At 41.4% G+C, this 23,331-nt stretch overlaps 1 protein-coding gene across 4 annotated transcripts in view; it reads right to left on the reverse strand.

The window, feature by feature from the left end:
- LOC138284067 (3',5'-cyclic-AMP phosphodiesterase 4D) overlaps positions 1-23,331 on the reverse strand; it is a 1,206,532-nt gene that overhangs the window by 37,388 nt on the left and 1,145,813 nt on the right. For all 4 annotated transcript variants that reach the window (XM_069222486.1, XM_069222477.1, XM_069222495.1 and 1 more), the window contains 2 exons: positions 9,667-9,760; positions 379-551 (listed from right to left, as the gene is read on the reverse strand). In XM_069222486.1, the coding sequence (XP_069078587.1) occupies positions 379-551; positions 9,667-9,760 (267 nt within the window). The remainder of the gene's footprint in view (positions 1-378; positions 552-9,666; positions 9,761-23,331) is intronic.

A 23,331-nucleotide genomic window follows, 5' to 3' on the forward strand; every position in this document is an offset into this window, starting at 1 on the left:
TCTGAGTACAAATAACTTACTTGGCAACAAAAAAATTTAGCAAACGGATTCTCTGTTTACAAAATGAACTCGTAATGCAACAGCTGGTTATCAAAATACCTGTTTGATATTTGAAAACGGTGACTAGATGTTCACAGCCATTAAATGAACTTTATAAAACGAAGTAAAGCAAGTCCAATATGTACCACAAAAAATTGATGACAAAATGGACGTCACTGGCCACATATGAATGAATCAAGTAGAGTTGCCTTCTAAATGACCACCCCATATCTCTTCTTGTGACCACAGCATGCTGCAGAAACAGCAGGTCTATAGGCACCAGGACTGTCACTTGGTGAGACAGAAGTCAGCATGTTCGGGTTGTTCTTAGTTTCTTACCTTGGCTAGAACGTCTTCTTGCTCAGTTTTGACTCCAAACCGTGGGATACTGGAATTCGTTAAACTTGAGCAGTGCATGAGTTTCTTCACCCCGCTGATCTGAGACATTGGCCTCTTCTTCTTTTCCTTTTCCTTCTGTGCTTGAGTAGGCATTTCCACTTCATGTTGTTTGTCTAAAGTGGGAGGCGGATAATTTAATGGGATTTGTTTTGGAACAGATTACAGCACAACCATGGTGTGAACAACGTTTCAAACAGACAGAACTTTAACATTAGGTCGCAATATTTTTACAGAATAAAATGGTCCATATGGATTTGCTCTTAGATAAAAATTGCATAACAAATTGGAGAAGAAAACAATCCAGTCTTATGAGAACTGGAGTTAGAACCCGCACCAGCTGCAGTCAATCCAGCTCACTCCTGAAGCCAGGACCAAAGCAGCATCACAGATTGCATGAACAACATCTACAAGCATCTCAAAAGCATCAACAGTAACATGTACAGGCTGGAAATTGATAATAACGAGCAATAAGTTTTGTATGGCCCGTGGGGTCACCACTCCAGCTCAAAATGTGAGGAATCTTGGAGTAACCTTTGATGTAGAACTACCCTTCAGCCCTGTCTCTACCTTAAAAAATAAGTGCTGTAATGAAAACAAGCAAATTCCAACAGTCCACTGTTTTTCAACTTCCGGACTTTTCTCGAGAACGAACGCAGCTTGGAGCTTCCCCACAAACTATTCATGAATTAGAGACCGAGTAACAGAGTACTAAAGCAGGATTCCAAGATGGCTTGGCTCAAAACTGGGTAAACAGTGATGGCACTACGATTCCACATGAAAGTCAGAGTATACTGTGCAGTGCAACATGTACAAAGCTTCATGAATTAATTATGCACTAACCTTCGCTGAGCCAATCGATAACCAGCCCAATTCAAACAGATGACACAAAGAGGAAATATCCTGGGAGTACAGGACCCACAACTATTCCAAGCCGCTAAACGAGCCACAGTGGCGCAAACAAGATATTTACTGATCGGGAAAGTGGTGGGAACAGAATTGTTCAATCAAATGTATGAGCGAGAGCCCTCTAACACACGTTACTACTAACCCCCTTTGCCCACTACATCAACTCAAATATGTCAAAATGGCTTTAATATTTTGTCTTTAGCTGTGGAAATCCTAGACTATATTTCACATATACATTAGCTGGCATGGCTTACCAGTTTTATTTTGCTGCCTCCAGTCCTTTCATTAACAGGATAACGTGAAATGAGTAAGGGCAAAATATTGAAACTTCTTGTGTAAGTTACGAGAAAAACGTACTTAAAATTAAACTTGGGTACCCCATTTTCCTTAAACGTCAAAGAATTGTATAAGGACAACAGCAATGTCTCTAGATTCACATAGATACATATAGACACATCTCGGTAAGGCAACTTATTGCCTTCTATTTATGTAAGAAAACAAATTCTTTGCTGGGGTGATGGTGTTTAGGGGAGTCAATCAGCAAAGCTATATGTAAGGGACTGAAACTGTCAAGCTTTAGCTGGTACCAATAATATGTGGTTTCAAAATTATCCCAGCAAAGAGGCCAGGAGGCTGGCTGGCTGCTTCCTGCAAGTGAAAGCATGGCCAACATTCAGCCTTGAAAAGAAAGGTGCAATAAACCTCCTGTCAATTATTTAACAACCCCTAAATAATCGCTAATGCTGGGCTACGGTTAACACTTCTTTATCAGGTAGAGAGGAAAGTCAGGCTAGAAGGATTATATAAGGAACTATTCTATAAATAGCCTTTGTGACAAGCACGAGGTCCTCTGCAATCGCACGTAATGAGAAGTCTTGCATTCAGTATGGGATGGGACAAAAGTGAGATATAACTCACGATTACCAGGAAAAGGTGGCGATCACGGATACGGCAAGGCAGGGGGTTCTGCCCACGTATTTCAGTACTGGAGTTGTGAAACTGGAGTGAAGCAAGGTTGGTGCGAGGGGTTATTTACCGAAGGCATCTACACCTTTTGCCACAGACTGCGGGGTCTGGTGCTGTTGACCTGATGTAGGTTGGCTATTGGTTCGTGGGGGACGCATATGCCTTGTTCAGTAGAGTTTACCTGCACAAAGCTGTAGACAAAGAGGGGTAATTCTTGTGTCGTTCTCAGTCCTTAAGACTTGCTGTGGCATGGGCATACGATGGAGGAAAGAAGTTAAAATGCACATGGCTGCATGTCGCCGTGAAAAATAAGGTGAGTTGTAGGAAGGGTTGTAACATGTACCTTTCATTTCCAAGAGTAAAGTTAAGAGCAAAAACAATGTTTGGTTGTTTGGGGAAATGTAATCTGTGCAGGATACTACTACAGTTAGGGTGAGGAATATGCCTCTGGCTTTCAAGGGATAAGACAACAGTTAGTTGTGGGAGACAAAGCATGGTCATACTGACATGATGCGCCTCACAGAAGAGACTTTATACATTCAACAAAAACGGTCAACGGATTGTCCACCGAGGGGGATCCAAGCTGTGACCCTGGCGATGCAAGTTAATGCTTCGGTTACATTTGCAGGCACCAGCAGTGAACAAACATCACTCATCTCAACCCAGGAAGTGATTCACACTAAACCATATGCTAACGTGATTTTTGTAGTCAGGGCATGGGTGTTTTTTAAATGTCCTGCATGAAATTGGGTGTCTACAAATAATTAAATATTTGATTTATGACAGTTGTTAAGGAGGATAACAGTAAAACAGAGTGCAAACTTCCTGAGCCCTTTAACAAGTCGAAAACAAAACAGCGCTTGGGCAGTGATGATGAATGAATGGAGGTGGAGGCTGAAGGTGTGCTAAAAAGGAATGTTGTTAAACTTACATTTTGCTCACTGAGTGTATTTGATCCCCCAGCCCTATAATAACCCTTCTGGAGCAGAAACCACAATGGGAAGCTGCAGTGACTCGTTGGCACGACTTGATGTTGATGCTTCCAGTCACATGCACAAAGTTTACATCAATCGAGGTGAAGTACTCTAAGCAGGGCTGGCAGATCAACTCAAGCATAAGGCAGCGTTGGACATCCATTTTAAATAAGCAGTAGGCCTCCCTGTGCTTTCCAAACCTTCTGTACTTTGAACTGATCCTAAATGCCTTATGGATCCGCAGACCAAATCATTTAAATGAAAAAATAATCATGAAATTGTAGTAAGGGGTATAAAAAATATTAGTGCTGCATATTTACCCACTTTAAAAAAAAATCGTAATTGGGGTAATGTGTGTGTGAGGGAATCCATAACTGTTACACGGAGCAGGGGTAAGTGATTGCTGCTTCTATGTGCATTATTGTTTAAAATTTGATTTATGGTGTATATACTGGCTTTATGTAGGCAGAGATAATCTGCAAAAGACATGAGATGCCTGGGGGTAAGCAGAATGCATGGGAAGGTAATAAAGGAGATTATTTTACATGTGGCTTAAGACTCTGCCCCGACTGGACAATATTAACCACTCGGGCTTTTACTGGCGTAGGTTATCCTGCTTTTTGTCCAACATGATCCTGTTACTCAGTGAATTCATATGTGATGTGGAGTTCTGAGCTGTGGTGTAGAACTATGACATGAATATGTACTTACATAGCAAACGCTCACCGAGGTATCTTAGCGATAAGCTAAATCATATTAACTCCAACAAACGGGGACAAAAAGCAGGACATCAAGAAAAGAAAATGTGACTTTTTTTTATGTAGGAAGGTTTGATTGCGACCAATGAGAAGGGAGCAGGGGCTTCCACAGTTTTAAAACAACTTCCATTGAAAAGCCTTTGTCACCCCATCCAGTTGTGCTATTGTAAGGAAGACGAATCAGATATTGATCCATGGAACGCAAATTGCGAGCAAGAGCAAGCCACTGAAATTTGGAATCAAAAAATTCTGGGTAGCCCGAATATAGGGCTCAATGTACTAAGATGGTAGCTATGAAAACAGTTTGACCTTTTATCGGTAACCAATGTTGTCTAGGTGGAACTGGAGACATAGGGGCTCTTCATGGAGGCTTTGAACTGAGACCTGCAGCTACATTTTCTAGTTGTGGCAGCAGGGCTTTCGGGTATTAAAATGGGAGAATGTGTGAACATTGCCCTACCTGTATGGTGTGGTTTCTTATTTACTTAACCAATTATTCTACTTTAGGCTCATTTCGGCAACTCATGCAATCCGTTTCGATGACCGCACGGTACCATATAAAGGCTGCTGTCAGGAAGAGTTGCAAAAGTTCAGACATGGGATGCTCTTGCCTTATAGTGCTGAAAGTATGTTTTGTTGTGCTTTTTGCATCATAGGTCATAAATACTGTACAAGACTCATCTGAAGAGAAAACACTGGCAATATGATTAGAATGTTGCAGTAATTCTAATATGCTGTCACTTTTGCACAAGTGGATGCGTGGTTAGCTAATATGCATTGAGCAAATAAATATGTTGACATAGGCATGTTCATGTCAAAAGATGAAACAAGATTGTAGGAAAGTACCATCTTGCCTGGCATGTTACCCCCATATTTCACTGTATATATGTTGTTTTAGTCTATGTGTCACTGGGACCCTGCCAGCCAGGGCCCCAGTGCTCATAAGTATGTGCCCTGTATGTGTTCCCTGTGTGATGCATAACTGTCTCACTGAGGCTCTGGTAACCAGAACCTCAGTGGTTATGCTCTCTCTGCTTTCCAAATTTGTCACTAACAGGCTAGTGACTAAATTTACCAATTCACATTGGCATACTGGTACACCCATATAATTCCCTAGTATATGGTAATGAGGTACCCAGGGTATTGGGGTTCCAGGAGATCCCTATGGGCTGCAGCATTTCTTCTGCCACCCATAGGGAGCTCTGACAATTCTTACACAGGCCTGCCACTGCAGCCTGCGTGAAATAACATCCACGTTATTTCACAGCCATTTACCACTGCACTTAAGTAACTTATAAGTCACCTATATGTCTAACCTTCACCTGGTGAAGGTTGGATGCAAAGTTACTTAGTGTGTGGGCACCCTGGCACTAGCCAAGGTGCCCCCACATCGTTCAGGGCAAATGCCCCGGATTTTGTGAGTGCGGGGACACCATTACACACGTGCACTGTACATAGGTCACTACCTATGTACAGCGTCACAATGGTAACTCCGAACATGGCCATGTAACATGTCTAAGATCATGGAATTGTCACCCTAATGCCATTCTGGCATTGGGGGGACAATTCCATGATCCCCCGGGTCTCTAGCACAGAACCCGGGTACTGCCAAACTGCCTTTCCGGGGACTCCACTGCAGCTGCTGCTGCTGCCAACCCCTCAGACAGGTTTCTGCCTTCCTGGGGTCCAGGCAGCCCTGGCCCAGGAAGGCAGAACAAAGGACTTCCTCTGAGAGAGGGTGTAACACCCTCTCCCTTTGGAAATAGATGTGAAGGCTGGGGAGGAGTAGCCTCCCCCAGCCTCTGGAAATGCTTTGATGGGCACAGATGGTGCCCATCTCTGCATAAGCCAGTTTACACCGGTTCAGGGATCCCCCAGCCCTGCTCTGGCGCGAAACTGGACAAAGGAAAGGGGAGTGACCACTCCCTTGACCTGCACCTCCCAGGGGAGGTGCCCAGAGCTCCTCCAGTGTGTCCCAGACCTCTGCCATCTTGGAAACAGAGGTGTTTGTGGCACACTGGACTGCTCTGAGTGGCCAGTGCCAGCAGGTGACGTCAGAGGCTCCTTCTGATAGGCTCTTACCTCTCTTGGTAGCCAATCCTCCTTCCTAGGTAGCCAAACCTCCTTTTCTGTCTATTTAGGGTCTCTGCTTTGGGGATCTCACCAGATAACGAATGCAAGAGCTCATCAGAGTTCCTCTGCATCTCCCTCTTCACCTTCTGCCAAAGGATCGACCGCTGACCGCTCAGGATGCCTGCAAAACCGCAACAAAGTAGCAAGACGACTACTAGCAACCTTGTATCGCTTCATCCTGCCGGCTTTCTCAACTGTTTCCAGGGGGTGCATGCTCTGGGGGTAGCCTGCCTCCTCCCTGCACCAGGAGCTCTGAAGAAATCTCCTGTGGGTCAACGGAATCTTCCCCCTGCAACCGCAGGCACCAAAAGACTGCATCACCGGTCCTCTGGGTCCCCTCTCAGCACGACGAGCGTGGTCCCTGGAACTCAGCAACTCTGTCCAAGTGACTCCCACAGTCCAGTGACTCTTCAGTCCAAGTTTGGTGGAGGTAAGTCCTTGCCTCCCCACGCTAGACTGCATTGCTGGGTACCGCGTGATTTGCAGCTGCTCTGGCTCCTGAGCACTCTTTCAGGATTTCCTTCCTGCACAGCCAAGACTGGATCCCCGACACTCCTTCCTGCAGTGCACAACCTTCTGAGTTGTCCTCCGGCGTCGTGGGACTCCCTTTTGTGACTTCGCGTGGACTCCGGTTCACTCTTCTTCCAAGTGCCTGTTCAGGTACTTCTGCGGGTGCTGCCTGCTTCTGTGAGGGGTCCCTGACTTGCTGGGCGCCCCCTCTGTCTCTTCCTCCAAGTGGCAACATCCTGGTCCCTCCTGGGCCACAGCAGCACCCAAAAACCTCTACTGTGACCCTTGCAGCTACCAAGGCTTGTTTGCGGTCTTTCTGCGTGGGAACACCTCTGCAAGCTTCATCGCGACGTGGGACATCCATCCTCCAAAGGAGAAGTTCCTAGTCCTCTTCTTTCTTGCAGAACTCCAAGCTTCTTTCAACCGGTGGCAGCTTCCTTGCACCCTCAGCTGGCATTTCCTGGGCTCCTGCCCACTCTCGACACTGTCGCGACTATTGGACTTGGTCCCCTTGTCTTACAGGTACTCAGGTCCGGAAATCCACTGTTGTTGCATTGCTGGTGTTTGTTCTTCCTGCAGAATCCCCTATCACGACTTCTGTGCTCTCTGGGGGTAATAGGTGCACTTTACACCTACTTTTCAGGGTCTTGGGGTGGGCTATTTTTCTAACCCTCACTGTTTTCTTACAGTCCCAGCGACCCTCTACAAGCTCACATAGGTTTGGGGTCCATTCGTGGTTCGCATTCCACTTTTGGAGTATATGGTTTGTTTTGCCCCTATACCTATGTGCTCCTATTGCAATCTACTGTAATTCTACACTGCTTGCATTACTTTTCTTGCTATTACCTGCATAATTTTGGTTTGTGTACATATATCTTGTGTATATATCTTATCCTCAAACTGAGGGTACTCACTGAGATACTTTTGGCATATTGTCATAAAAATAAAGTACCTTTATTTTTAGTAATTCTATGTATTGTGTTTTCTTATGATATTGTGCATATGACACCAGTGGTATAGTAGGAGCTTTACATGTCTCCTAGTTCAGCCTAAACTGCTTTGCCATAGCTACCTTCTATCAGTCTAAGCTGCTAGAAACACCTCTTATACACTAATAAGGGATAACTGGACCTGGCACAAGGTGTAAGTACCTCTGGTACCCACTACAAGCCAGGCCAGCCTCCTACAAAGATTATTAGAGAAGAAATAGGAAATAAATACTGTCACCACAGAAAACTCAGAAAAAGCAAATACTACCGACAGCATACAATCGTGTGGATTCACAGTAGGACTTCACTTCCACAACAATGATTTTGCTGCTATTACAACAGACAGACAATGGGCTACTCCCCAGTATTAAAATATGATTAGTTGGTGATTTTTTATGTTGTTTTGTTCTTTTTTATTTATGATGTTAGAAGGAATGTCTGGGTCACAGTTTTTATGGTGACTTTTCACAGCGAGACATGGAATAAGGAACTCTGTTTGTTTATTCTTGTTGATAATACTGCCTTTTTATAAATTGTTTTCCTATTTACAAACCTTGAGCTATAGCATGACTGGGTTATGTCTCTTTGCAATGATTCACATCACAATCCAACCATTAAATATTGATGTTTGCATTCCTGGCAATACTTTCCTGATGCACTTCTTTATACTTTTTCGCCAATCCTGTGTTCCTATTTTCTCTCTTATTTACAGAGCTTGCTCAGAAGCTGGAATATTCTCCTCTACAAATGATTTCAATCACAATGCACTGATTACAACTGCTACAATGCAATTTCTGACCCAAAGTGATTGTATACTTATGAGCATTTCATGGACACAAGCCACAGCAATCAAGATTTGGAAGCTACGTTATTTTACAGATTTATAGCCCAAATTGTGACTAGATAGAGACATGTTCTTTATAAAACTTCAGTGCTCACTACATGTATTTGCCTTAAAGGATTTGACTAATGACCACAATGCTGCCCCTACACTGATGCACAATTAATTTCAGCGGTGTGCTGCGTGTGGTCTGTCATGTCAGCCTCCTTTACTATGAATGTTTTCATTACAAATAAAGTTATGATAAGAATCAATTGGGAGCCTTCCCAGAGCTCCTTAAACTTATTTACAGAGAAAGTGACATAATTCGTCATCATTTTGCCGGCTCATGAGGCAATGCGCACCTCAATGCATCTATCTGTGTCACACACATTCCCCTCTAAACTGCATGGCCAGTAAGGCTCGGGTGTATACCGCTTTCCTTCAATGCCTTGTCCTACAGGAGTTCCGAGGGCAGATTCCAGACACTGCTGCGTTTGGCAGTCGGGGTTTTCCGAGAACACTCTTCCCCCCTCTGCCCACACAGATACATCCGCGGAAGGCATCCTCCCGGCAGCTGTCTGCTTAGGGGTTGACACAGCCATATTTATCAATCCCTCTATCTACAGACAGGGAATACCAAGTCACCGCCGCTGCGTGCCCTGCATTTCAATGAGCTCCCTTCAGATGGAGACGGGCAAGCAGCAAAGCGCCTGGGAGGGAGTAAATCCTTCCAACACCATATTAACATAATCTTTAAGTGCTCTGAGATTTATTACATTTTTAGCTCTGTTGCACTCACTGGCCAGGAGCCTTTGTGTTGGATTTGCATGATATGGCTTCCTACTGTGGGGTAACAATGGGGAAGGCGGATCTATCAATGGTGTGGTTGCCAATGGCCATCCCTCGTATGCAGGAGACACGCAAGTACATCAGCACAAGTACAGGCAGTGAGGCTTGCAAGGAAGCCAGTCAGATAAAACAAAAGCAGTCTGAACGGATTCGGCCCTATTGCAGTCATCTTCCAGCTGAATGGCTTAGTGTCCATCTTATGTAACAGTGCATCACTAGAACAGACTGGGAACAGGAGGTTTGCCGGTATTAATCCCTATCTCGTCATAGCAAGGAGGATTAGCAACACAAACTCATCATTAACACAAGACTGGCCTCACCTAAAAATGTGTTGGATATATATTCGGAGACCTGGTTTCCAGATCGGCTCATTTCGGATAAGTGCGTAAGCTCCCGGTTGAGCATCCTTTTGAACTGGAAAAGAGAAACAACATACAGTAGATTTAAAACAAGATATTTACTTCCAGGTGAAGAAAAATGCATCTCTTAATTTCGACAAATCATTTTTATATCTATCTTTCTGCACATAACAACTAAAGTAAGCTGTGAAATGGTTGACATATTACACAACAGCTTCATAGTCACATATTTAGGGATATCACTAGAGAAAGTATTGGTACTCCTGTCAGTTATGACAAACTTCAACTAATTTCCTCGTTTTCATTTCCTATTTTCAACTCATTGCCTGATTTAAATGCCTTAGTAACAGGGGGATTCATAAAAACTAAGAAGGGTGAAGATAATTTGATTCTTGAAAGAAATGATTTAATGATGAACCAGATATTCTCAGTTTTGTTGGAAATCAGCAAGTGCCAAGACGTTTCGGTAATGGATGCATTACCTTATCTCTTGTCTATTTTATTAGAAAGTAGGTTTGTTTTAAGCAGTCATTTCTAAACTGTCACTGGACAACAAACACGAGGTTTGACATACATGCTTTACATTTCCTAAACCACTCCACTTTTTGCAAATAGTGCAAATTTCGTCATGAGAACGTGAGGCAACATCTTGGAAACGTTCACAATAACAAAACAATGGTGAGAACTGGGCAGAACAATCCTAAAGCAAATGGCTTTGCATTAGCAGATAGACACTCTTGCAGGTTGTGAATTTGGATTCATGTTGTTAGCATTTCAACTGAACAGTACACATAGGTGGCGTGCAAATATATTGGGATATATGTAATTATGTGAACACAGCGCTTATTAAAGTGAATGTGAGGTCAGCGTACATAGGTTCACTTTGATGAATGCTACTTTAATTCATTTTGTGAGACTGACAGATCTAGCCTTATTCTGTAGCACTGGCTGAGAAGTGGCTCTTCCTGGAGGCCAAATATGAACACTGTGTGGTTTGGGAACCCGAAATTGAAATTAGCAACAAAGGTATTTGCCAACATTCTCCCTTCTCCTAAGGAAATTACAGAGGAACAGCCAAGGGAGGCTAGCAAAGGTGCCCTGAAGTTTTGCACAGCATGCTGCTCATGTGTGCCTCCCATGGCAGCAGTCTGCTCCAGGGAGGGATCCTGGGACCCCTTTGCCACTTATGACAGACCAGACAGAGGTAAAAGTGGCAGCACTGAATGGGTGTTGTTGAATGAAGGTCACCCGGGAGGAGCCAAACACAAACCTTTGCTTCAGCAGGAAGATTTTCAACCTGTGATTTAGGAAGGTTGCAGAATTAACAGTGCCTAACATTTCCTCATGTCTTACAGTTCCTGAATACTGCGGACAAAATATGATATCAGGGCCATGTTATGTTGATTACACACAGAGCTTTAAATGCGCAGGCACTCTCTGGTATTGAATACTTGCACCTCTCTCATTTGAAAGGGAGAGTACCTACACTTCTCAGCACTGCTGGGATATATTTCATCAGAGAGTACCAGCACTTTTCAGGAGCAAACAGGTGAGTGAGAATCTGCACTTCTATATTCCATTTAAAGCACATATGGTGATTTGGACATTTCATACATAGGTATATAGATGTTGGAATGTCTAAAGGTGTGGGACTTCTCGGCGTACTCTTCAAAGTCAAGTGTATTTTTCGACTTCTTCAGATGTTCCCTCCGTGACTATTCTAGGCTTAGGCGCAGTCTTGTTCTGGAATTCATCTGCATTTAAGCAAGGTCTCATTCACCCCAGTCTTAAAACTATGGCTCAAGCACAGGGAATTATTACCACTCTGTGAGAAATTTAATCTGCCTAAATAGTTCCCTCAAATGTGTTACTTTTTGTGCCTCTAGCGTGGTCTAAGGGCCTGCTATCAGGCCTCCACTATAAGCGCTCTGTTATAATCTGGTGCCATTCACTTCCAGTGGGACCCCTCTACGCCTCAGGCCACCAGTCTTGGGAAGGATCCAGTTTAAAGTAGCAGTACTGATCTACACTACACCTTTCATATGCTTCATGCAACATGAAATAATGTTAGTTTTGGAACACCAGATCTTGAAAACCACAATCACAGAAGTAGGACTATATATTTTTTTATCAACAGAGGGTTAACTTCAATCAATAACACACATAAAACACAAACAGTAAGGGGAATTAAATGCATCTTTCACACACAATATCACTTGCTTTCTTGCAGGGTCTGTTACCTAACCCTGCACGGGAACACATGAACTTCTGACTCCCTCTTTGTCCAGTTCACCTTCTCTGATTATCGGAAGATGCGAACTTTAGTAAAATTTCCATAAACAGGTGGCGATATAACGGATCTACTCTGGTAAATCAAAGAAGCCTTCAAAACACAATTCTAGAATTAAAACCAAGTGGAAATAATCCTTTAGTTTTAAAATGCATTTATGAAGGCATATTTTCATAATCCATCCATTGTAGTTAATCACAGTGTACCTTTATTCTGAAGAGGGACACCTCGTGATGTTTTAGTCTGCAATGGCGCGCTCTCTCGCCCAAAATCCCAGAATCTGCAATTCCTCGAACAGCACAAAATACGTGTATGCCTGTGAAGCACCTTGTTTCACCTCCAGTGAGCATAGTTACAAGGCAGCAAATGAAAATAAATACTTTTTGGAATATCTTACTTTATATTGCGCACTAATCTGTTAGGAAGTTCCTATGTTAGGATGAGAACGAGAGGGTATCATTGCAATACACACACTGACTTGCCATTGTACAGTTCTAGACCTGCTCGCTTTTATTCTGACAATTATTCCATAATCTTCTACTAACTTGGAGCATAATACTAAAATAATCTGTTTTATATTGCAGAACACATCGCCCATCACATCCACAATCATTAATCACCTTAAAAGCATCTACTCAGAGTTCAGTACTCATAGTGCTGAAGATAATGATTGGCAGATTTACAGGACGCGATTAGTGCGCAAACTACAATTTCTTGAGATACCTTAATAATGAGACAGGGGTGCGGCTGTCAATGCAGAAAGCTCCTGCGGTTGTTCAGAAAAGGGAAATTTGTCATCCTGTTGCCTTTGGTGAAAATGTTAATGCCACCAGGCTCAGCTAGGTAAAATACATAGCAACTCCAGGTAGACAATAAAAGTGAGGAAGTGTAGGCCATCGGTATGGCAGAAGAGCTGCTATTAATGAATGTGTGGTCCTAATTACATCATGAGACTTAACCTATTTTAGACAGAAATAAGGGCATCATGTCGGATTTCATATCCACCTAAGAAGGTCCTAACTATCCAGATGCTGAAGTTCTCTGCCCAGTAACTTCTTTTCACAACTCCATCTTTTTCAACTGGCCAGGATGCCCTAATCTCGAATACTTTGGGTGGGTGGCTGTTATGTGCTTTCTGGCCAATATGAAGTGTCTGATTTAATTTAAGAGGCTGATGTTACTTATATTAAATTGAGTTCCGAAAGAGAGGGCATGATCTGGGACACACAGGGCTAGGTCAAAGTAGCTCGATCTCTTACAGTTGAAATTATAAGTACACCGCATTCTACCAGAGAGGCTAAAGAAAGAGAAGTCGGTAAAAATAGATGGTAAACATAAGAGATACTCAGAAAGAATCTGAAGGGGAAAATAAGGTCGACAAGTTCTTAGCTTGAATAATAAAAGGAAATAAATGTTTCTTAATCGACAAGTTCTTAGCTTGAATAATAAAAGGAAATAAATGTTTCTTAATCAAAAAAGATAGAGGGGCCATTCAGTTCAGACACAAAACAGTATTTTGTGCGTCTCTGCCTCTCTAACAACCACCAACAATAGGCATTCTAGAATGTTTCTGTGATGATGCCAGCTCTGGTTTTGAGATTTCTTTGTGACATCATTCACGTATGGCCCCTTTACATTTTTGAATTAGAATGGGTAGACAAATCTTCTGCCGAAATCATTACCAAGATCTCTACCACATATTATCAGATTTTAGCTCACCTCAGGTAGAAGCCCTTATAGGCAATGCTGGACAGGAGAAGAAAGGGAAATCACATTTGGTCTTATTTTGTCCGTTTCTACTGTCAAAGTTTTATGTTTGCGCAAACATTTTATTTTTATAATCATGGAACAGCACACCTATAAAGCTCTGGGTTTTCTATAACTTGTTTTGCTATGCTATGATATATTAGGATTGATGTGTTTTATGAAACTGAATGTAAGCATATTTTTTATTCCATGGTCATATGAAATGTATTTTATTTTGTGCTTTTATGGCCATTCTGACCGAATAAAGATAATTTGACAAACTGTGAAAGTTCAAAGGAAGGATGGACTAGCAAGTGAAATGTATCAATGAGTTCACCCCAGAACACCTTCAAAGATTGTCTGATAGCTAGCCCACCGAATCTTTGAGATACCATGCCTGGCAGAGGAGTTAGATGCATGTTCTAAGGGAAGGCCATACACTGTGCTTTTTGTAGAGTCATACATACCAAGTTAGAAAATATGTGCATGGAGGATCTGAACTTAGCCTGAGAAAGCTCAGAGGATGAAAATAGGACATGGTGCTGCAGTCAGATAATTGGGCCTTCTTTGATTCCTTAGTGGTATGTATTTTTACAGAACATGGAAAAATTAGGTGATTAAATCAAAAAGTGGTATGGTCCACAAAGAAATGTCCTATCAATACTTAGGGCAAGTGTAAAAAAAATAGAAAGAAGACATCGGTGTGAACAGATTTTCAATCAGCACCTTTAGGGTGCTTGGTTCTAATGGCTCACATCTAACACACGTAGCCTATTGGAAATATTTGATTCACACCATATCTGATATGTAAAGCATTCTAACATGGATTTGTGAACACTAAAGTGAAGCAAAATCTGGTGAAGACCTACAACTGGAAAATGTGTCAAATAGGACAGAGGGGACTTAGACAATGAGCAGCTCAGTAAGGTAGGCAAATTTAACAACATGTTACTATTTTGCATTAAATAATTATTCTGAAGGGAAAGTATTAATGCATTTACCAAATTGCCAAGTAGCACCATAAAACATGGGACATCACCCTAGGGAGGGTCCACTTTAAGTCATAAATTCCTACCACCCACCTACCACAGGCTGGGTTGTATAACGCTGCTGGGGTGGAGTAATCCAGGCACGGCACCAGTGCCCTTTTTTGCGTTTCTTACTTACAATAACCATTCCCTCAACATCACTCTTATAGAGGCCGTCGTGATTTCAGCCACATTTTCAGACAAATCTCACCTACATCTTCTCTACTTATTACTTTGGTCTAAATCACATCATCGGTGGAGTTTTTGACAATCCATCAAAACACCCTAAAGACCATCTTTTAGTATATCATGGAACGTGTGGGGTCTCCAAGATTTGACTCTTAATAAACTCTTCATTCACTTCAGATTGTCAGAAAAGAGAAACATAACTTCTATCAAAGGATTGATGAGTGTATTATTTGTATAGCTAGACGCTACACAAATAATATTTTTGGGATTCAGTATGAGAAATGCTAGTAATCTTAGCTTGGTGAAGTGATGTCCGAGTTAATTTCTCGTAATACACCATTTTTCCCTGTTTTATTATGACATTCGTGAAACTCATATATTTTAGTTGGTGCACACCCTTTTAACACTTGTGTTGTGCTCTGATGACAAATGATGGTATGGGAGAACTGTTTATGGAAATATAACAACCTGTAACAGCATCCAGTTAAGTGGGTAGTTTTTCTATAATGAGAGCTGACCTGCTGTAAGGCCATATTAATGGCAGGTGTGTGCTATAAAAATGCTGATGCTACAGTGTATCAAAACTGAAATGTTCTTTATTTGTCTGGACATGTTAATACCGTGTGACACATATTGTATGGGTTAGAATCATTTGGTAAATATTAGTAAATCTGTGGCTATTAGTGGACATCTATAGAAGTAAAGCAAGTGGACCTCAGTATAGATGACTTTCAAAAAAGGGGAACGCCTACAGTGCGCATAATACACTGCACAAATATTTAACAGGATCACACTCAATTGTCTTTCTTTTTGGCAAACACAAATCATTAATAAACAAGATATTTAACAAAGCTCTACGTAAACCCACTCAACCAAGAACAAACCAACAACCACACACAACTGATCGATGACAAAGTAACAAAATCACAAGCTGCAATGGATGGTATTCTATGAAAGAGATCCAATATGTCGTCAAGAAGTGCCTGAAAATATTAAGCAAACCAAAACCGCGCATTAATTGTGTAAAATGAATGTCTTTCTTCATTAATAACACTGTATTACAAAACACTAAAGGTTTATCTTAAACTTGTGAATAATCCATGATCACTCCCAGGTCTTTAGTACTTCCCTCCATCACAACAACTGCAACAATGATGTTCTCAACATCGTATGGGACTGCCCGAATCAACAAAACTCCCCAGTGCATTCAAAGTGCTGGTTAACAGTGCTCAGAAAAGATATCCATGTAGACTACCGTTTTCTTCACGCTAGCAGGTGATTCTAAGTCCAGTTGGTACCTTAGACTAAGAGGGAACCTCGGTATTTTTTCAGAAGACCCATGTAGTGAGATGTCGTTCTTCCTACTATGCCAAATTTAGGATGCACTTTCGATAGAGAAAAATATGGTGAAATGTAGCCCAAATATTCCAGAACTCATTTTGTTACTAAAACATTTTTAAAGCGTGTATCACCTTGGCCTAGCTCGAGTCTCAGTGTTGACTCGGTTGTATATCAAAATGCACTTTGGATTTTACGGCCTAACGCAGTTCGCTCATTTTAGATGCTGACTTGTGTACGCACTTGACACTCTCATTAAAAATAACCAGGGCCACTGGAACTATGCGGCGGTGGTGGATCAAATTATGCAGCGGGGTTGACAAACATTTTATGGCAAGAAAGACAAAATTAAGCAGAGTAAAGTGGTACAGTCGGTGCAGGGTAGTGTCACAATGTTGTCATCACAGCACACAATAATACTGTGTGGGCAAAGGTTTCACCATGTCAGCACCAGTTTAACACCTGCATAGAAAAACCACCAGCCAGAAGATGGCCAATTATCGTTGGCACGGGATCTACCACTGTTCTGCACATGTGGCATGTTTTTAGTAACTTCTGTATGTCTGAGCTAAACATAATTTTGGGCTGAAAGCTGCATATTATGCAACAGATGGTGGATATTGCAGCACGTGCAGTAAATCGCAGTAGAACATTGGATTGCTGAGAGTTTTATTTAAGGCCACAGACGTTTATCTCAGTGGGTGGAACGTTCTAACAGCTTTATAGACTTTCCGCCCCACAGGTTATTTTGGTTATTAAAGGCGCTTGTCAGCGGCTTGGGCCTATACCTGGGGTTCAAGGTGTTTGACGGGCGTTCATGCATTCGATAGTGGGCTGTAATGCACAACTACAATATTAGAATGTCAGGAGTTCCACTGAAGGAATGAAGCGACTTGGAGCCAATTGGGGACTGGCAGAAACCTTCTACACCAACATACCTGTGCTTGCCTTTATGTCTCGCCCTGCTTATTTTAGACACATTGACCGTTTTCCATGAGTAGTTATCACCCATGCAAGTAGAGACTTTTTTGATAATTGTGCCCTAAATCTTCAATAGTGTCATTTTAAGATACATTTTTATTTATATCGTGTTTTCTGTGTCTCAGTTTATCTAATAACCAATTGAACTTATCTAGTTTACATCTCTTCCTACTAGGATGACATAACATATCATACCATGAAATTAAAACTGTGGCATCTAACTCATACTGTTGTAGAACACTACTGCACAAAACAGATTTTGTTTAAATGCTTGTCATGTTGTTTTTTGCAATGCATGCTTTGGGGTGCCACATGGTGCAAGAAAATAATTCGCATTTATGAACAGAACTATATTGTATATGGGCAGAAGGTGCCTTTCCTGTCAGACTCAGGGGGAAGAACGGTTGAAGGATTTAGAGTGAGCTGAAAATAAGCAATTTTGGGGTATTTTCTGTGGTGATTTAGCGTCATTACTAGGTGTAGCCCTAATGCTGTTATCTTAAGTTGCCTCATGGGAGCCCAAACCCTCTCAGAGGAACCGTAAGTATAAATACCTCATATGTAGCACTCGCACGCTTGAGCCTGGAGTAGAAAAAGCATAGATTCAGGTAGCCCTGTACTAGCACACTTAGCCTCTTGTTGGCACCTAAACGTTACACATGCCAATGGCATCCAAATGTGAGTACCTTGATTATAAGGCCAGTTAGTCATCCACACTAACTTCCAGAAGTCAGCTGGCAGCACAAACATGTTGTGGCTATCATACAAATCTGAAGAAGAGGCCTCCTTCAGGTACCTACAGATTCTTCTCAGAGAATGAGAGACTGGCATTGATGTAACTCGGATAACAAATTGGGACAAAGGAGTCTCACTGATGGATGTAGAAACATTTAGGAACAAGTCAATATTTAAACGTCTGCATCACAAATGACAAGTGGTTTGAGAAAATAAACTTAAAATGAGATTCAATTAATTCAGTTAATAGACTGAGTTCAAGTGAAGGTTGTATTAGGTTAAGATCAAATCTACATCTTGACCCACAAGGCCACTCAGAGAAGGTCTTTACATCTACTAACACAATATGCCAATGTTTCTGTATCAAATGCTGCAGAATGGACAATTTTACTTTTATTTCTGGAACTTCACTGTTGTATTACATATATGCACTATATGAATACAGAATGATATTCCAGGTGTGGCTTAATTATACTGCTGATACAAAGGCTCATTTTTATGGCAGAAATGAAAGATACTACAAGATCTCAATATGGATAAACACCTACTATTGGGGCTGTCTTTGTGTCCAGGACCATGAGCATGACGGATGGGCACTCACACATTCAAACATACACTGCTAGACTACTAGAATGGTCAAATGTGAAGCTGAAGAATACTCACTAAAATGGCATTCACAATAACAAAACACTGGTTTGCAGCCTAGGCGACAGATGCTGTTCAATTTATGGACGATACTCCCTACTTATAGTAATCAGAAGCATAACGGGCCACCTAAATTATGAGGAGCACCAAATCCTGTTAAAGTGAACACAATATTCTACTTTCTATAACTCAGTATTCTGTGACTTGTGAAATGCAAGTTGGCAGGCTGGCTGGGAGAGTTAGATGACAGTCACTGAGACTATGTGGCAATCCAGGGATAGATTCACTGGGGGGCAAGATGAGGGGAAGAATTGTGTTACTCCAACAAAATTATTAACTTGTGAATGTTTAATGCCAGACTCACCTGAACGATTGTGGGTACCATACTTTAGTCAACAAATTCCATTGTCAAGCATAGCAAGATTTTTCACAGCTTCTATGATCTTATTATTCTATCCTAGTGCTTCTTAAGTGCTTCTTAAGCCAGGCCACTCTCCCAATAGAACATAATGCTATCTGGCAATCTAAGATTAGCATAAAAGAAGCCACCTCCATAGGCGAAGGACTGATATCTCTCCATTGGTGGACTTGGTACAGCTTTAATCTTGTAGTCAGTGATGATTTCTTTTTTGGGGATTCTTTTAATGCATTTTTGAAATAGGTTGTTATCCTATGACTATCTATATAAAGAAGCAGGAGAAAGAATCTTACAAGATCTGAAGATGGAATTGATCACTGAAAGTATGCACTTGCATTATATATTTTTATTGAATATATTGAAATATTAAAATATTAAAAACATTTGCAACAAATCAAGATTGATGCGGTTGGAGTAAAAAAATTGCTACCCAAACAAGGGTAGTTCAAAGAATCTTTGAACAAGGCAATAAGATAGGTTGACTGTTAGCGTAATAATTACAGAGACTCACAAGAACTGAAAGTATTTGATGATGACTTAGGAACCAGTGCTTAATTTGTGCTTGTTGTTTTTGAGGGCCGGGGCTTATTCTTCTGCCTCAGTGGCTTTATATGAATTGAAGAGGCCCAAGGTGGCTTCAGGATTACGCTGGCTCAGTATACCGTGCTCCAAGGGTTAATTGCCGCAGTCGGGTGTTTAGGAGGCGGGCTTTGGGTACCAGCACGTTTTTATTTACAAATTAAGCACTGTTAGGAACTATTGTGGCACAGCCTGTGGCAACTGCCAAAGAGTTTTAAGTATTATCAAAGTCTATATGTTGAAACTCTCTCTTGCATAAAACAAGATAAAGGGTAGGAAATCTTGATTAAATAAAACAAAAAAAGGACACTCTAGTTTTTTAACTATAGCTGAATAGGTTCACACCACCATTTTGTCACTTCCTTCAACAATGGCTACTGGAGAAGATGGCTTCCTTAATGAAATAAACAACTTTTTTTTTAAATCATGCCTGTGCCCAAGTTGGTGATCTTGTAAGTAAACAGAAACTTGGCAGTAGGCAATATTTGTATTGGGTATGCTTATATCATGAAGTACGTTTTTGGCATAGATGGTATTTACTTAGAAAGCGATAATATGCTGATCATAAGTTCAAATCTTGGGAAAACAGACTAAGGTTTGTATTTTCCGATGTCAGTAAATTGGGTATCATTAAATTGAGTAATACCAACATCTTTTATTTGCAATGCTTAAAAGTAGCAGATGTGTGGTATAAAGAACTATGTGTAAAATAAATTATTAATATCACTTGACTTTTCCTTTAAGTGGGTATACAATTAAACGCATGCCATTTAAAATCATTTTACTGCATTTTTCATTATGAAAACTTTCAATGCAAAATTAAGATTTCTCTATACAGCTCATTGTAATAGGAATCTCCCTAAGAAATAATTGCTCAGCTGTGTTTCATTAAAAAAGAGCATTTTTTTTTCTTTTAAAGAAAACATCTTCTACTAAACGCTACCTCTAACTATTATTTCAGCCCTCAGCCTGGATTTTAATCAAAACTCTAGCCCAACTATAAAGTAGTGCTTAATACTTTTGCTGATCCTAACTTAAGTGTGACTCTGTAGCGACTCTTAAGCCCAACCTCACCCTTACCCTCACTGTAGTTCTCTCACTGACCATATTTCTTACCCTGACCAGAACTCTCATCGACACTAACCTTACTTCCCACCCTGACCGTAGCCCTTATCTTGACCACAACTCTTACTATGACCATAACCCTCTTCCTCACCCTATCCCATCACCCTCAGCCTAATGCCCCCTGATCCAAAGCATGGTTCCCACCACTTCCCTTATTTTGACCAAAACTGTCCCCCTGATCCTATTCGTAGACCTCGCCATAACCCTTGCCCTGAAATTAACTCTTGTCTTTGCCCTATCCCTTACCTTATCCAACACTCTCACACCCTGAGCCCAGTACTCACACTATCCCTTGCCTTGGTCATTGCGCTCACCCTGGGTCTAACAATTTTCCTCACACCTCCCTTACTGTGACCATAACATATCTGTTAACCCCTACTGTAACACACGCTCTATGCCTAACCCCAATCCTGACCCTTAAATTAAAACTTACAATTTTCACACTTAATTTCTGTAAATGCACACAGCAAAGAACTTGCACATAGATTTAATATCGGTTAAACAAATATGACAAGTAATAGGGGGACTGTTGTATAACAAATGCCCATTAGTCTTCAACATAATTCCTTTGTAACTAACGTACACGTATTCTTACTCAAGGCTCTAAGAATGATTTTCATGGACTTCCCGCTCAGTAAAATTATGATGGAAGTCAACTTTTAGAGTGTCTCAGACATAAACCCAGTCTCTCACATAGATTATTTTTCAGGCAGCAAATAATATTACTACATATAACCAATCATAAGAGCTCTTTTTTACTGTGCTCACAAAATTACCCAGGAGAAGGTCAGCCAAAGCACAGCACCTGAGATCCAAAAACTAGTACAAAAACCCTCCCAGGCTGGGACTTTCACCCATAGGGTTGTATCCCTTTAGAGTGTAGCATGCAATGTGATCAGAGCAATGGAGCGAAAAGCCATTCATGTGCTCACATATGATGAATAAAGCAAGATTCATGCTTCATGTTAAATGTAGGAGCTTTGTATCTGAACATTTAGTGTAGCACTGTCATGCTTTCCTCTTTGGGAACGTACTGTGTATCATTTCAATGAAACGTTGAAACCTTACACAAAATTCAAACATGAAATTCAGCAAAATGGTTTCTTGGTTTTGAAACGGAGTCAAGAAGCCATTTTAAATGCTGTATGTATTGCTCGTGGATTGGCACAAGCGCCTGAGGTCCCAACCTCAACCAGCTTCTCCAGGTGCTTGACCTTTGGGTCTTGTTGTGTGCAGAGGGTCCGAAATGAGAAGATCTAAACATTTCTGATATCGCGCAGAAGCAGGGAAGGACAATGCTGGCTTGGCTGCAGGGTTGTGCTAGTGGGGGGAGGTGGGAATAATTAGGCAGACATGACCCAGCCTTCTTGGAGGATTGTACAATTATATTTACGTATTTCACCCACCAGGAAACCCCACATAAGATTCATCAGTAGAGTTGCAGTCCAGAACTCTTTCAGTGCATTCAAATATGCAATGTTTACCAAAGGCGTTTTCCCTGTTCAAAACATATTAATTTTTATTTCATGGTCTTCATAAAGTTCTGTCATCACGAAGGTGTGATCTAACTTTCAAAAGCTGCATAACGAACATACCTACACAACAGTAGCTTCACACCAGCAAGAGTGGCAATGTGTCACTTTACATAATAAAAAAGAAATCTGATCTTGGTGCCACAGAGAGCCTCCCTCCCTTCTCGCAAACCCCAATTTCACAGCTCGAACACAATGTTGACTGTGGCAACACTACATTTCTTTTCAAATACCCCCGTGTGGCAGTATGTGTTGTGTGAGCTCAGAGGCACAGCAGCCTCTCATCCCAGGTATACATTACTGACAATCGGCTTCATGCATGACCTTCCTGCAAGCATGTGCTTGCCTTGTACCCCCAAAATTAAATATGGTACCATTGAAAAAGGTAGTTATTTTCAGATGTGAAACACGACTTTCAAAGTGACATGTACCGAAAATGGACACAACGCATCATAATTTATTGATCAGGCCATAATTTATTGACAAGACATTAAGCATGTTATATAGAGAATGAGTCCATAATCCAAAGCTGAAGGTGAACGCCCCTTGCTTTAATTTCTTATGTGCGATCAATATGATAACGATGCACGACCTGCCATATAGAGAGGTGAATCAACAGTAAGAGTGAGCTCTTCTTACACAATGGTTTGTCAATTCTAAAGGTCTGCACTATACTCCCGTCCGAAACACACCGCAGCTCTCACATCGCTCTGCTTTGCAGGTCGGTTCGTTGTGCCTGCTGCTGATGCTATGAAATGTAACCCACCCAGAGCATCACACAAAAGAATAATCAATTATCCAGCCATCATTTCCACATGCGTGTAAAGGTGTAGCAGGAACCCCCACAGACTGCTGTGCATGCCATAGTTATCTGCACGGCATGCCACTTAACTGCGCACAAACCAAAAATACAATATTCACTCTTTTATTCGACTTGAGATTCTTCCACTGCTAATGACAACACCCTTGCTGATTCTTAAGTGTCACATTTTCCTTTGTAAAATGCAATGAACGGAGGAG

Source organism: Pleurodeles waltl, chromosome 1_1 (assembly GCF_031143425.1).
Source record: "Pleurodeles waltl isolate 20211129_DDA chromosome 1_1, aPleWal1.hap1.20221129, whole genome shotgun sequence".
In the NCBI taxonomy this organism is placed as follows: Eukaryota; Metazoa; Chordata; class Amphibia; order Caudata; family Salamandridae; genus Pleurodeles; species Pleurodeles waltl.